Raw genomic sequence first — 17116 nt, 5'->3', positions numbered from 1 at the left:
ATTTTCTTAAAAACGAGCCAGATTTTCCTGTAATTTCTGTAAAGTTATCTTGAGCATTAGTTCTCTTTCAAGGTTTTTCTTTGCACGCTTGTTGTTTTTTTTCACTCCAGTCCTTGTACATACCAAGCCATTTTTAGAGGAATATTTTTTTGCTTATTAAGCCACTTAACACCGACCTATGAATCAAGTACAAAAAGGCACCAAAGTCAAGGGATTGACCAGTGTTGTGTCTACACATAAGAGATAATTTCACAAGGAATCTATTTTAAATTGTATCGTTAGGCAATTTGCTCATCCTGGCCTGTCACAAAAGCATAATTCTTTTCCTGTTTCTTTAGATGAATCTTTAAAAATGGCAAAGAAAGCACAATTTGTTGGATTAAATAAAGTAGAGCTGCAATGTGTGCGATGTGTCCTCAAAACTTTTGAGTAAACTGGAAAAATAAATGACAAAGTGAGAAGTGACAGGTCTAAAAAACTATCTACAGCAGATAAACAGTAGCTGAAAGTCCTCAATAAATACATAATGAAGAGCTGACACAGGATCTGAGAGATGAATCTGACCCCTGCGATAGAAACAAATTGAAGAATAGAACAAAAATGGTCTCAGTAAAGGGGTGGGTGTTAAGGCCTAATTGCACAAGAACTGAAATTAAGATCAGTGCTAACAGGTCTTATGGAGTGATGAATCAAAATTTGTGATTTTTGGTTCAAATTATCAACATAGAATAGAGACAGGTACAACAACGAGTGTCTGCAGCCATCTCTAAAACGAGGTGGAGGCTCTGTCATGGTCAAAATTGACAGAATTATGAACACAGAAAAATATGATACACCATGCAAAATGACCTAGTAAGTGTTTCATTGGCAATGACAATGATCCCAAACAAACTAGCACTGTGCAGTAAAAGCATACCTGGATAGAAAAATACACAATGTAATGCTATTAGTCGTGGATTGGCCTCTACATTGACCTTAACATTATTGAAGCACTGTGAGATCATCTTGACAGAGACCAGAACAAAAAGGCAGCCAACATCCAAAGAAGAGCTTTGAATGTCCTTCATGAAGCCCGGAGAACGATTCCTGAAAACTTTCCTAAGAGAGTTTAGGCTGTGTGGTCATACCAATTATTAACTTTCAATGCTTACTTGTTAGAACTGTACAAGCTCTCTTGTTCCCTTATATAACAAATTTCCGTGTATGTTTGGACACATTTCAATAATTCGCTGCACGCATTCCTCATTCTCCAAGCAAAAAATAAAGAAACAAGGGTTTTCTCAAGACTTTAGCACATTACCGTAACAGGACCACTTCATTCCTAGGCAAATATTTCCCTATTAAAACATTTTATTGGCCTTTTTTTAATAAAAAGGCCTACTGTCCTCATATGTATTCAGGAATCATGTGCTGGAATTCATAATCCATTGGAACTGTCAAATCAAGTCACATTCAAGCATAAATTGATTATTTCTCTCGCTCTTTCTCTCTCATACGCACACTAACACGCACGCACGCACACAAACAAATACCATTTGAACCTGCAGGCTGTGTTATATGACAGAAAAATCTGTGAAATCTGCCAGTTGTTAATGTCAACTGACCGCTGAGGTCAAGGTGACTGACACATGACTTCATGCTGCTGCCAGCCTGAGCCTCGAGTGCTCGTACTTATGAGGATTTTGAGTCCACAGCCTCCAGGTTGGTCTGCTGCCATTTTTACACTGCGAGTGTGTGTGGGCATGTGAGTGCCATTAAAGGAGTGTCGGCTAAAGGTTGCATCGTTCAAAATGTGCTCCCTTTGTCTGAAAGCTAAATGTAGAGTATGTGCGTATCCTCAGACAGACAACCTCTTGTATTGTTGAGTGCAAATGGCACACTAAAAACAAAAAAACATGACCCAGCAGTTTCATATGTTTTTGGAGCCTTACAGTACCCTCGGAGTTGGAGAATGAGAGCGAGGGCATCAGTGGGAGCAAACCCCTGACCTCGCTTATATAACCTTGTCAAGAATGCGTAGCATGTCTTAAACTTGACGTGCTAAAAGAGCGCACGGATGCATTTATGCATGCTTGGCGCTGGTGCAGCAGTGTGGGAGGGGAAGATAAGAAGGCACAAAGTGGAAAAAAAAAGTGGAGAATAAACAGATAAAAGGCTTCCTGTGTTCTCACTTGTCTCTGAGAGCGCACCTTGCTTTCAAACAGGTGTGAAGTGAGAAAAAGGAAGGGGGACTAAAATAATGCGAAGACAACAAAGAGAGAAACCAAACTGGGGAAGAAGTGAACATGGAGACGGATGGACTGAGACAGCTGTAGGATGAACAGCAGAATTATGTATATAAGCCTGAGATGATGGGTGACAATGAGGAAATTGAAAGTGGAAAGCAGCAGGAGGGCGACAACAGAGGAATAGAGAGGAATATAACTTCCTCCATCTTTTATGTCCCAGATGCACATTAGCAGACGTGTTCTCCTACAGCACTGACATGAAACATGACTTTGCTACAAAGCCTCTCATCACCAGCGTTATGAGCTCCCTCAACCCCCTCCTCCTCCTCCTTCCCCTCCCCCTCCTCTCCCGCATCCGCCCGATTTGAGCAGCCAATGAACGTGCAGAGCCCTCTGCCCTCTTGCTTGATCTGCATCCCTCTCTCAGTCACCCACCCAGCAATAAAACAGAAAGCGTACCACCATTATAAGCTCAGTCACAGATGCCTTTACATTACAAGTGTGCAAAAGTGCACACAGCAAAGTCCCAGCGAGCCCTGCCAACAAAACAAACGAGCGTCTCTGGCAATGACAGATATAAATATCGCTCGTTTGTTGAGGTGACTGAAAACTGAAAAGATGACACGATTAAGCGTCAGAAAATTAATCTCCGACTACACACACTTTGATAATTTATTTGTTTTTCATCTTTTCGAACCAAAGGTAAGGATTTTCTGCTTAAGTACAGTTAAAACTTTGTGCTTTTGATAGATGGAAATAAGCAATTAGCATTTTGAAAAGGGACCGTTCGCAAACAAACAATAGACGAGCTGAAAATGTGAATACCGATGTGCTTACAGCTTCACCCTAACTTTACACAAAGAAAAAACTGAGGTCTTATTTTTAAATATATAATACCTTTAAGTCTTGCTTCAAAAATCCCTGCCATGTTTTTATCATAATCCAGTGGATTACTAAATGAAGGGCAATGAAATGAAAAGGAGTGATGGGAAGAGGGCAGTGTGTGAAGGTACTGCATATAAACAGGAGCCAACTTTTATATGTCATGTTTTTCTTAATTTGCGGGTCATTTTAAAACAGCAAACCGCTCTGAAAGCAGTCAGGGATGAGATTAAGGTCATAAGGTCAGTTTGTGGCATCATTTATGAAACTAACTCACAACAAACACGACCGGGTGTGTTATTCGTGTGCTATTGCCACAGTGCATTGATGTTTACATGCAAGCGTGTATGTATTTACTGATAGACGGATAGGCGGGCGTATGGGGATAGGGATTAATTTGACAAAGGCTGCATGGAAAGAGAACGAGATTAGGCAAGAAGGATGACTGAAAACTGCATTTATTTTCTAAAGAGATAAAGAGATAAACACAAGCAGAAATAAGAAAGCCACGAGCTGAGTAATTTGATGTTAACATTGTACGTTGGTATGTAGATCACTGACCCAATTTCTGTCTTTTTTTCCTCTTCCTCTCCCTCTTTCATGCACTCATTCCCTCTTTTGGCTCCCAGCATAATCTCTCTCTGTTTCTCTCTCTCTCTCTCGCTCAGACGCACAACAAACGCACGCACACAAACACACAACAGTCACAGATGCGACCACACAACAGACTACATTCGGTAATTTAGTGGATCCTGAAAACAAGACACACACTGAATCGTGTGCTCTAATATTGTCTCTCTTCCTCGTAAGCTCCAGCAGCACTCTACCACACGTGAAAGCAAAATAATCCTTTGTTGGATTTTCACCGCTGATGCAGCGACAAAGAAAATGATTTGAAGACTCCCTCTTACATATCTTGACAAATTACTGCATTAGGCAAATCCTGCATGTTCACAGAAATCTTGGAAGGATTCAGGATTCACCGTCGCTCCCACGGTGAACATCGTGCAGTTTAACGAGGCAACCTTTTGACCTTCACACTCTTTGTCGAGCTGATGTAAACTGATTCAAAAGACAACAGTGTGCACTAAAAATGGATGTTACATAATGCAAATGACCCTAATTGTAGGTGGAGCTGTTGGAGCTGCTGGAGCTGCTGGAGCTGTGATATTTACCTAAGACCTTCACACATTAAATTTTCAGCGTGCTGACGTCTTGTTTCCTCTTCCCTGGGCCTGCATCTGCCCCTGTAAGATTTGAGCTCTCAGCCTAATAATCATGACAGCTCAGCACCATTTCTGACTTAACAGGGATCATTTTATTTCTTTCAAAACATTTTTTTTAGTTATTACTATCCACATTTAGCAATTTGCAGTCATGTTTCTGTCTCTTCTGCTCTGTTTTTGCTGTTTTTTTTAACCATTTCCCAGGAGGCCTTTTCCAGGCTTTTTAGCTGCTAAATGCTCCAATAGGTTTGCCAGACTGCCCCTAAGTGTGTCTACATGCCTGTTTGGTGCCAAGCAGAAAGTGTACAGTGGCTTTTTTACTGAAAAAGGAGAAGTGGCAATGAACTGAACTCTGAAATTTGCTGTGATAACGTTTCATAAAGCTGGAGGATGTGCGGATTCACGTGACAGTTTTTGAGAGCCCGGCATCCCCATTTCACATGAATGTTTAAAAAAATGATTGTAATTTCTCCACCGAACTGCCCTGTGAAATATAATGAACACCATCATAAAGAGTTTTGAGTCATGTAGCGATTGATTTGATATGATGTGTATGTATTCAAGCTGATTTATCACCGCTGCATGTCAACACCCTACAGCCCAGTCGATACAGTACGTCATTGATCATTTCACTCAACTGTGTTTCTCTCAGTACTAATAGACTGGAAAATCAATTGAATTCCAGCGCTGCTGATGAGTAGGCTTACTGACGGCTTGATGAAGAAGGGGACACAACTGCAACTGGGAAAATGTAGTCGGTATATTCTATGAGACGATTATCTACTTTGTTATTTGGTGAAGAGTGTCTGTTTGGGACTAAAGCAGACTCAAAATAATGTCACACTTGCACTCGTACGTCCTCCCCTGGCCAAATGTTCTTGTTTCTCACCACAACCTGCCTCGGGGTAGTTGGTGGATGTGTCTGTGCTGAGAGTAAGGGCTCTGGGCAAAAAATCAGGACAAACTGACATGTTGAATATTTCAGGACGTAGTCTCATGCCACATAAAATATCAACATGGCTTCAAGTAAGCTCAAAGCTCCATCTGAGCATCCGCCACAATAATCTTTGTCCTAAACCATCAACAGTCGCTTAAGGGGACTCAAGCAGAAGGTGTGTATCTGAGGATGATGCACATCCAGCAGGGACCAACTCAAGCTGCCTCAAACTACAGAACTGTTTCATGTTTGGCTGAACAGGTGTAACTGTGGCTTATGCTCGGTCATGTTTCTGCCTGTCCTCTCTACGTCTCTGTCTCCCTTGTGGGATGCAAATGTCAAAGGAGAAAAACGTCCTGATGCTGCCTGGCAGAAAAATAAAATAACAGCAGGCAGCTGCTGCGTGACGTCTGCCTCTGTTCTTATCGTTTTATAAAAGACTCCAGAAGAGTTTTTATCCCGAACTGACTTCTGAATATTTTAGTGATCATATAGAACTTGGGTGTTCTTGTAGACTTACTTGTGATAAACAAGCTCATAAATAATCAAGGGATGATCTTTTAATGTTTGTCTGCCAAAGGGCCGGCTGTGTTTTTTTAAGTGTCTGATTTTTCAGTTGGATTCTCAATTTATCATCCCATGGCAATGACAAATGGTTTCACAATAGATCTGACTTTGGGAGAACATCACAAGATGCAGCTCTTATTAATAACAAATAAACCTACTTTTTCAGTCAGTTTCTCACTAAGACATGTGATTAAAAATGTATGTAACTGGCTCTATAACAAAGAGAAAACCATATGCGACTAAAAGTTATGGTTGCCATCTCCTTCAAAGTCTCCTTCTGACCACTTAAACATATGCATCTGTGACTCTGCCACAGATCTCAAGCTGCACCATCAACTTCACAGTCAAACTGACCTGACCTTCTTTTAAAGGATCATCACCAGGAATGAGAGATGCAGTTATAAACAGAGACTTTTAGAAAAAGCTGCAGTCTGCAGCGCAAAGAAAGCACATCAGGACTGAAATCAACCAAGACCAGTACTCATCATCTGCCCTATTCAAAGGCTGTGGCTCCCTACAAGCTCTTCCCCTTTTTCCACAATGAAATTTGACTTGAAGTGCTTTTTTTGACACAGTGGTCAAGATCCAGTGTGTGCAGCGATTGCACACCTGTAAGTGGCCAGAACAGGTCTTCCAATCAAAACATATTTTGCTGCACAAGATTACAACCTTGAAGCAGATAGGAGGCATATTTTTTTTTATAGTTTCTGCCTACAGGCCCAGCCTCTAACCTTTTTGATTGCACCTCATATGAGTGACTAGTGGCACTGTACAAAACTATATCTATACGAAAAAAAACTTTTAAAGGAGTTTTAAAAACTATTCTTTCGTTTTCTTTTGTCCTCTCATTTGAAAAAAAATACCCACTATTTAGTCAGGTGTGTGCAAATTTTTTAGCAATCCATTTAATAGTGTTATCAAATCTTTCAAAAAATGAACATCCATGAAGCCATGCAGTGCAAATGCATATGGACCACACTTAAGAAACGTACGTCCTTGCCATATTAATCTGGTTTTGCAAATAAAGGAATGCATGATCTTGCCTTGGATCTAAAAATAAAAAGCTATTAGTGCTGCATGTAGTTAAAGGCAATCATTTAACACCGATCGTAATTTTCCCATGAGACTGAGAGGTGGGATCTGATAATCTCCTACGTGCCCCTAAAAACGATGTCTTGCTTGAGGTGACAAGCCTGAGTGTGTGGTTGTCAGGTGGATTTCCAACAGCATTCATTTACATTGTAGGAGTTTAAATAGCAAGTGTAATGCAAATTTTTGTGAAAATTAAAATGAAATGCATTTAATGAAATGCATGGGCATATTAGTTAAGACTGGACACTTGAAGGCAGTGGAAATTAGTGTCAGTCAACTTCTTAAAGTGCTTTTCCCTGTATTTAAAGTGCCAGCAGCATAAAAAAAAACATACAGCTTCAAACCAATAATTCAGTGCAGCACAGCTGATAATTTGCTCACTTTGCGTTACTATTAAACAGCCTTGATGTTTAATTTAAACAAGAACAAAATGTACAAGTTGTTAGAGTTAAGGAAGTTCATGCTCCAGTTTCCAAAGAGAACAAGGATCGGCTACTGTTAATAATCGTTGACGGCTGCATTGGCAGTTAACCATCTGCCTCTTTTCTCGACGTTCCCAGGGAGGCAGAGAGGACAACAATGCCAATCCACATCATTAGTCAGTGAAGTGACCAACAAAACATAATCATTAAAAAAAGAAAGGAAAGAAAGAAAGCCGCAACGTGTTTGATCAGTCAGAGACAGTCACTGGAAAAGTCTTCGCTCCGGCAGCCGAGCAGCTTCGAGGAGTGATTTGTCAGTAGTTATCAATCAAACAGAGACAAACGCAAGTGGCAGGTCGGGTGCAGATGTAAAGCAAAAAGAGCATGAACACATTTCACAGCTGACTTGGCAGGACTGGAGGATTAATTGCGCTGCCATTAGTTAGACTTGAGGAATTACAGCCGTTGAAATTCCTGTGAGAATACAGTTTTTTGACTGTAATCCTCAGACGTATGTGGACGGGGTGAGCATCGGCGTCCCGGTGAGATACGCTTGTGTGTACTCACACATTCGCACAAAGACAGTCGCACAGCCCTGCCGTCACGCCCTTGGTACTTTTTTGCCTGCTCAGCTCTTTAAAGTCATTAACTTGCATCCTCCTATCTTTCATTCTCCTTCCACGTCTCCCTATTTTCCCTCCACTCTCTCTCTCCCCCTGCGGTTTCTGTCACTTGTTCACAGACGAGTGGCCATTACATCGCTATGACCTAAATGTGTCACAGTTCTCTCTCTATGACTCTCTCCCTCTCTCCCTCCTCTTGCTCTCTCCCTGCATCCCTTCGTGTCCGTCTGGACATCTATCAAATTTTTCCCCACTTCTTGCCCCTACTATTTACACCCACTTTTAAAAGCGCAACACTTTTTGACCAGTTTTGCAAATGCTGACCTCAGTATTATCGGCCTGCCTCTCCTTTGTCTCTCTGCCTCTCCACTGAAAGTCACTGGAAGAGTAAACAGTCAATATAGCACCTCTGATTTAACAGTTTCTCTGTATTTGTCCTTAAAAGTCCTGATGCAGTGGTTAAATCCCTCCAGATGCATTGCTTGGATTGTCTCGTCCTTCTTCGTCTCATCTTATCCTGACCTGACCTGTCTGCCCTCATCTCCTTCTGGTCTCTACATCAAGCACAGCAGAGTATCGGGGTGACAGCAGCTCCATTCAGTATTGATCCAGATGCTTATCTCAACAAATATCACAAAAAAAGAAAGAAAAAGAAAAGAGAGCTGGCAGGAAATCAAGCCTGGAGCTTAAGTTTTATACGTTTAGAACCAAAGCATTGCAACAGCAGTTTGTGGGTTTATCAGATGTTTCGAGCAAGATTTTTTCTTCAACAGCCACAGTGACCTCCTGGAGTCCTGCCAGGCAGCCAGCTTTGAATAAGCGCATTACCCAAAACACCACACGATTACTTTAATAGATCATGTTTGTCCCATTCAAGCAACTAAGAGAATATATGAAAAAATAAAAGAATATCTGCGATTTTGACCTTTTTTAAAATCTGTCTCTCACAGCTCTGTGACATTTATAAAAGCATATGTCTAAGCTTTGCATCAAAGAAGCATTGATTTCTTTAGTGTCCGTCAACCTGAACAGTGTCCACCGGACTCACCCAGACAGGCAGATCCATTGAGGTTCGGCTCATAACCTTCATCACAGACGCATCCACCGACGGGCACCATCCACTCTCCTTCAGCATTGCAGTGCATGCGAGGGGGCGTGTCTCCTTGTGCCTTACTGTGAGGGACACACGTCCCAGTCACAGGCACTAAAGCAGTTGGCTCGGCACCCGAGGGAGTCGGTGGATACGAAGCTAGGTAGAGGCTCGTGGCTGGACAGCGGCGGTAGAAGATAGACACCCCCATGAGGGAAACGCAAGCTCCGCTGTCGACGACGGCCAAGACAAATCTAAGAAGAAGGGGGTCAGAGAGCATTCATAAGGTTTAGTGATGCTTTTAAATCGTGAGAAACAAAGTGTCGTACAGAAATGATTACCCTTTGCGTGTGAGGGGAGCAAAGCTGCGTGTCTTAATGTTGATACGGCTGTATCTGTTGGGCTGATACTGGTGAGGTGAGCTGGGCTCCACCTTGGAAAAACTCTTATCGGCTGCGATGGTGTCGATCTTTACCCAGCCCTCCCTGGTCTCCCTCTCCCCGCTCGATGGCTGGAGAAAACACAAATTAGACAGGAGACCAAGAAAAAAAGGATAATTATTGGTCAGGAGGAAACAAAATAGCTTAAAGAGAGTGTGGCTGACATCAAGTAAACAAGGGGGAAATTATGGAGGCACTGGTTTACATATAAATATGGTCTGGAAACACATGGTAAGATTAAAGATAAGCTCAGATCGTGCTTTTTTAGTCGCAGGCATATGCATACTATGAAGTAGTTTAGTATGCAGTGTAATCACTGACTTAAGATCTGTGCAGGTCCCAGTGGGGATTCGTGCTGAAGTCCCTGCAAAGACTTTCATCTCTGCACTGCTTCCTGCTCTTCTAAAGCCCTCCTCTGATTCCTCATCAGGCTTTGATTTGCATTTTTAAAAAGCATTTGACTTCCCCAAGGAGAAACGCATTCATCTATACAAACAGAGAATCCCTCCCACTGATGTCTCCTGATGTAGTTCAGGCAATTCACAGACTCAGTAGCTCGAAAAGCAGCAGAGGAAAAGCACTAAATTAAACAACACCAACAACGCTAAGTGCTTAAATAAATAAATAAATCATATGGGAAGTGTCAGTCTTCACTGACAACACATGGGGTTCAGAGATTTTTCCGCACTCCGTAGAAAACGTTCATTGTATGTGTTAAGGATGTAATTAGTGGGGCTGAAGTGACATTTATGGAGACCACAGTGACACTAGATTGTGCTTCGCACCAGTGTAGTCTGAGGATGGTGTCACTTTTTCTTCACCAATCAGTGATTATACAATTGCTCAGTACCATGGGACATGATAGGATTCATTGTTTTGATGGAGCATTAGGGGAATAACAATCAATCACCAACACAGCTCGAGTTTAATGACTCCGTCTGCAGGTGGCCTTGCAGCAAGCGGTGACAAAAAGTCAGGATTTAACACTTGTTCAAATCAACTGTGGCCATATGAGACTCAATTAGAGATTAGTTACTCAACTTTTTATATTTCCAGTTGATGTGTTTGTGTAGTTCTTGGAGGATGCTGAGCAGCAAAACCAAACCAAAACAAACAACAGGATATCTCAGTGCAGTCTGCAGCCCAGCATGTTAGGATTAGTGCACGCAAACTGTGACGTGACTGCCTTGCAACAAGCTTTGTAAACCCACTATTACATTTGTATAAAACTGCTAAGTGCTAGAGTAAAAACTAGATAAAGTGGTGAAAGAGTTTCAAGTGGGAAATCTGTGATTAGGAAGACTTAACAGGCTGTTTATCGTCCTAATCTGTCATTGTTAGTCTATTATATGTGGTTTACTTATTTAGAGATACAGTATGTTTATTGAATGTAACGTAAAAGTCTTGATAGTTTCTATCTAATGTATCAATGTATATTTCATCTGGATGAAATATGCAAAAGAATAAAGTTAGAATAAACAACACTGATGGAGTCAGTGAAAAACATCCATCTATCCATCCATTCGCTTCCACGGGGGGCGCTGGAGCCTATCCCAACTGTCATGGGGCGAGAGGCGGGGTACACCCTGGACAGGTCACCAGTCTGTCGCAGGGCTAACACACAGAGACAGACAACCATTCGTGCTCACATTCACTCCCGCATTCACACCTAAACAGTGCTAACCACTGTGCCACCGTGCTAACAGGTAACTGTTTTCCGTCTCGCTCATGATTGTGGAGGAATTTTGCCCCATTATTCTTTACAACATTACTTCAGTTTATTAAGATTTGCAGGCAGCTCTGTTCAGGTCCCTCCACAGCATTTCAGACCTGGACTTTGACTTGGCCATTACGACACTTTGATTCTTTTCACTTTCAGCCATTCTGTTGTAGATTTGCTGCTGTGCTTGAGATCTCTGTTCTGCTGCATAACACAGTTTGGGCTAAGCTACATCTGTCTTACATTTGATTCTCAAACTATTTGCTATACAAAGAAATTAATGTTCGACTTAATGGCCGCAAGGTACCCAGGCCTTTTGGCCATAAAACAAGCCCAAATCATCACCCCTCCTCCACCATGCTTGACAGCTGCCCTATTCAAAGGATGTGACAAGACAGAAGTCTTGCGGTTTATTCACATGTAACTTTGCAGACCTGAGCCGAGCTTAGACAAGAGCCTTTTCTCCTGGGAATCCTTCTAAACAAGCCAGTATTCTGTCTTTTTCTTGATCAAATGTCATGAACTTTAACTAGCTGAGGCCTGTAGATTCAGAGATGTAGTTCTTGGGTTTTTGCCATTTCTCTGAGCATTGCATGGTCTGACCTCGAACTTGCTGGAACATCCACTCCTGAGAAGATTGCGACGTTATCTTAGCACACACCTGAATGCTCTAGAGCAGTAAACTGCCAAAACATCTGTTTTTATTGAGCTGCTCGCACTTGTTGTTGAGCAATTAATCAAATACATTTGACTTGCAGCCTTGCTGCAACTCTTACGTCTTCTGGGTGCACTGTTTCTACAGGACTACACAGAGTCACATGAAAACTTTCTTTTTCATGTGACCATCAAACCCCAACCTGAAATCTTTAATTACCAGTCATAAAACACAAAAGCCTCAATAAATACTCACTGTTGTTACAGTTGCCATATTTAGTCTGTTTAATACTACATATGTAATTTATTTAACACTACAATTTGGCTTTTTTTTTTTTAACATTACTTACAGGTGGATTATTTTCAATCGAAGCTTAGTTTTATTAAAAATGTCTAGGTTAGAGTCCATCACTTGGGTTGCTGCTAGTTTCTTTTTTTTTCCAAGATCAGATGAGTTTGTTTATATCCAGATGTTAGAAGAGTGTTTCTAGAAATACTGCCAGAACTGGGTGAGTGTTTGCTGCCAAATTAATTGTTGGGCTTGTGAGGATGTTAAGCCCTGTGACCTGAATTTAGGCTAATGCACGAGTGGCACAAGCTTAGGCAACAAAATTTCAAAACATGCCCATCAGAGGAGAAACCTTTCTTCATCTTTTTGTCATTTTTGAGCCCCGTGCAGTAGAGACAGACAGGAAACACAGCAGGAGACAGCCGTGACATGACATGCAGTCCTACCAGCTAGCTAGAAGTCAAACATGTGCTGCTAAGGACATTTTAGCCCATGTGGTGCACATGCTTTGAATTTAGCCATCAGATTAGCTTTTCTTTTAGAACTTTTCTTTTGCTAGGTTCTGGTGCTAACCACAAACACTTTAAGGGCCCTTTTCCAACTCCAGATTATTATTCTTGAACTCTGATAATGTAGCTTTGCATTGTTCACATTTCAAAATAATTATATTTATCATATCCTGGATCTTAGTGCAGCCTATCAGTCCATCCTCTGTCTGAAACAATCAGTTTTTAGCGCTTCTCCTTTTAAGCCAACTTTCTTCTGATTGGCTATCCCTCACAATTAAACTAAGACCAGCACTGCCAAAACAAATACCAGTAAGGACACTTTTAAGCTATAAACGCAGGATATTTAGGGGAGAGGAGTGTCTCATGATTTATGAAATGAAACATCATCAATTTGCAAATTCTGAATATTTTAAAGACCACTGTGATTTTCAAAGAGTTAACACAAGAAAATGCACCTTTGAGGTTTTCATGTATTTTGAAACTCAGTTTTTTTGAAGACCTGAGATGAAAATGTGCCCATCTCTAAAGCGCCTCGGGTGAATTTCTGTTGTTTAAATGTGCTATAGGCTATAAATAAATGTGACAGTCAACACAAAAAAAAATGTTCATACTTTTTTCATAGTGCATGTATAAATAAATAATTTATTTAACACAACACACAGTGTGCTACATACTGAACTCATGGGAAAGAAACGAAGTACCGATGCTTTCACGCGAGTATCAATCCAGGGACATTTGGCTCGATCTGCCAACTTCTAGTAAAAACTTCCTGAAGCTAAACACTCAGAGCAGCCTGAAGCTGAGCTTTTGGCTCCCATATGATTGAAGCTGCCCATGTTTAATATGAGTAGCCACCACTGTAAAACTATTTGACAGAAAATTAACAACAGTATAATACATCATCTTTAGAATCAAATGCATCATCGCAGCTCATCCAGTGTGTCACCTTACCTCAGCTACCCAAGTCCTCTCCAGCTCCCTCTGGGAGTCGGCCTGCTTGTAGTATAGAGTGAGTGTCTCCCTGCAGGCGGGCGACGGTGAACGCAGGCTCGCGCAGTCTCGCACAGAAAAACGCAACGTGACGAACACCCGTGGAGCCGAGTGGCGGTACAGGAAAGGAGTAGCCAACCAGTTGTCCTGCTGACGGGGATTTTGGTTGATATTGCAGACTTCAAAGGTTCGTATGAGCTTCCCTCGGTCATCCAGGACGCTGACCTCATCCCACTGGAAGACAGAAACAATATTATGAGCTTGTGTAAACTGACCTCAGCAAAACAGAAATAAAACTATAAGCACAGGGCTCCAGAATAGGCCTGTATAAACTGTTAAAACGCCGGTATGTTTATGACTTTTCCACAGCCATGAATCTTACTCATGACTTAGAAGGCGGTTTACATTTAACAAGGTAAATATTGAACATATTGCTGCTGTTGCTGACATCAGCCTTGTCCTTCACTGGGTGTTCTCTATGGAGGCTACTTGAGATAAGTCTGATAGAGCAGTTGTTTTTTTGTTTTTTGTTTTTGCTGTAATATCACAGGAAAAGCTTTTGTTCCCTGTCCTCACTGATCTAGGTCGTCTCTATAGTGCTGCAGAGTAGGCTCTCTAATTACTTAATCAATGATTAAAAGAACAGTAATTTAATTAAACAGCTCCAGCCTTTCATTTAGAGCAACATGTTTCAGGTGGTGAAGACAAAACTGTGTTAACAGGGACGGTTCAGCTCTCACTGTGGTGAAGCCTTTGAGACTTTAGTGTTTTGGTGATTTTTGCCTGTTTGTGGTGCTTAAAAGTGACATTTAACAAGACTGATGCACAGCAGCACTTTTACCTAAATGCTTACATTGGCATACTAGCTAGCTATTATTTGGTACTTATTCTAGCATGGTAGCATGATGACATTACACAGAAAAGCTATCATTAACTGACATATTCAACTGCACCGTCTTTTTAATGTTTTTTTGTTTGGTTTTTTTTGCATTTTTAATGTCTCTACACTGAAGTATTTTTGGAAATTGTGCTGTATACATGGTTTTAAATGTTGCAGAACCTGATTGTGACCTGACAACAAGGGATCTACATAGTTATTATTGATGAAAATTGCATTACGGATTCTTGCAACAAATTTAAATGTTATAGTCTTGTCCTCATGAGTGAAAACTAAACATGCTTAAAGTTGCTGAAATAAACATAATATATACAAGAACTGGGATTGTATGTGAAGATCAGATTGGTCCACCTATTGAGGATAGATGCAGACATATATATATGCTCATTATATATGATCATTATAGTAAGGTTTATCAAATGTGATAATAATTAATGCATGTAATGAACCTGTCTCCAAACACTCATGGTCAGGACTTGGACTGATTACATTCACTCTCAGATTGGCGAAGGTTTGGAAGTAATTCTGACCTAATTTATAAACGCAGACAGATTCCCAACATGTTGCATTCAGTCCGGGTTAGACTGCACCAGTTGTATTCTGGTTATATTCCTATATCAAAGCAAGTGTGCAAAGTGTGATTTTGCAGTTTTGCAGCATCTGCGTCTCTGTTTGTGGAGGAATTTCTAAATTTCTGTTTCAGATCTGTGAGGTTCTGATTCGACTTGTGTATGTACACAATACAAGTCACAGTTCATCGATGTCATATCACAAACAAACTGCATGTAACTGCCAACTTGACTCCATTCTGTTGCAAACTGATAGCAGACCTTTTTTAATCACCTTCTTGACACACCAAAGTCACTCTGAAGATGACCTGGTCCCCATCTTCAAAGCAACCAAATGTATTAAGGTCATAATTTTATCGTCACAGTTGTTGTACTTCTGGTCTTCAGCCACTGTTTTCCCTGGTGTGACTGCAGCATTAACCAGTCATTTCAGCTGTGAAGTTTTGGGGAGTATGGATTTCTGTACTTTCATTCACCCAAACTTTGTTGAGATATTGGACTGAAGCGATGACCGTCATCCTTCATGTTAAAAAAAAGGATAATCAATGTATGGTTTCAAAAAGTCTGCACTGATTATATTTGTTAATCAACAGAAGATAATGTCAGTGGACCATTTCCTTAGTACAAAGTACGAAATACAGAGCAACAAGGACGCCTGTGAAAAGACATATTGATGCTAGAATTTCTTCGACGCTCAGATGAAAAATAAATTCTATTTGCAGCTGTTGCTCCGAGGTGGAGGCCGAATTATCAGAGACACATCTGAAAGAGATAAACTTTTTTTTCATGCCTTGACATATCTAAAGGAAAGAAAGAAAGAAGTTCACGGGCGATGCTGGCACTTTGCAATTTTAATATGTTACAGTAGTATAATGCTGTATTATAATAACAATTAATGCGTATTATACAGTGACATGTGCTTGTTTTTTTTCTCTTGCACTAGTTTTGGCATTTGCATGTGCGCCATTGTTCACATGTGACAGGTGGCAGACACTTGTGTGCCTGACTTAGGGCAGCTGTTGTGCAATAAAATCAGCAGATTTTGTTGCATTTTTCGGGAAGATGAATCCACGGTAGATGCGCAAATGGATGTGAGTAAAAGAGAGTCGCACATGGAGAAAATGGAGCAGCCCGGAGACAAGGCTCTGGATGAGACTTTGTAAGATGAGACAAAATGTTAATGTAGTCGCAGGGTTTAGTTTCACCAATTATACAGTGCGTTGCGTTGAAGGATGAAAAGGATCTGCTTTAAGCCTGTGTAGCCCTGAGTGACAAGCAGGGTCTTTTCTGTTGTAACACAGAGGAATTATGTATTAGGCCTCATCATCATTATTATCCCTATGACAATGGCAAGAGGACAAAAGGTCCTGACACCCTATCAGGGTGTATTTAGAGTGTGTGAATCACTGTTTGTGCATGTTAGTGTATCTCTGCATGCTCATGTCTCTTTCTCTGTGTGGCTCTGACAGCCAGTGTGAACAGAAATCTACTGAGCATCGCACCATGAGAGAATGCATTCATATTTGGTCCAGCTGAAATAATGATAAGATCAGTGAGGCGATAGAAAGAGCCGGAGTCGCTGTCAGTCTAATGGAGTGAAAGGGCAGTTTTCTCTCTCTCAGGCTTTGGTTCACTCTGTCAGACCAGTGTATGAGGGAAAACGGACGAAAGAGTTGGATCACACCGAGCTCATGGTGGGATGCAGGGATGCGGATGGTAGAGGGAGAAATGTGGGAAAAATAGCAAACAGAAAGAGTGTATGAGCATTTTTTGTGACACGCGGCGGTGGGTGCGGTAAAAGCTATGCTGAGTATGTGGCCAGGCAGGGACTTTTAGGTGGAAAGAGAAGCCGCCGTTGTTCGTGTGTGGCATCGCGTGCAGCTCGCTTCTGTACCTTTGTGAAAAAAACACAGCTTTCATTTGTTTTCTGACCCTACACCCCCACCTCACTCCCCCTTTGTCTCCTGCCCCCTTCCCTAT

The 17116-nt window shown here is 41.3% G+C and overlaps 1 protein-coding gene across 1 annotated transcript in view; it reads right to left on the bottom strand.

The window, feature by feature from the left end:
• The window catches only part of ephb6 (eph receptor B6), a 44062-nt gene that overhangs the window by 13137 nt on the left and 13809 nt on the right, over positions 1 to 17116 (bottom strand). The window contains exons 3-5 of the mRNA XM_082550771.1: positions 13631 to 13903; positions 9409 to 9578; positions 9026 to 9321 (exon numbers count right to left, since the gene is read on the bottom strand). Of these exons, the coding sequence (XP_082406897.1) occupies positions 9026 to 9321; positions 9409 to 9578; positions 13631 to 13903 (739 nt within the window). The remainder of the gene's footprint in view (positions 1 to 9025; positions 9322 to 9408; positions 9579 to 13630; positions 13904 to 17116) is intronic.

Source organism: Aulonocara stuartgranti, assembly GCF_965226115.1.
Source record: "Aulonocara stuartgranti genome assembly, chromosome: 11".
Classification (NCBI taxonomy): Eukaryota; Metazoa; Chordata; class Actinopteri; order Cichliformes; family Cichlidae; genus Aulonocara; species Aulonocara stuartgranti.
The sequence above is the reverse complement of the archived record's forward strand: the minus strand, read 5'-3'. Positions and strand labels throughout refer to the sequence as shown.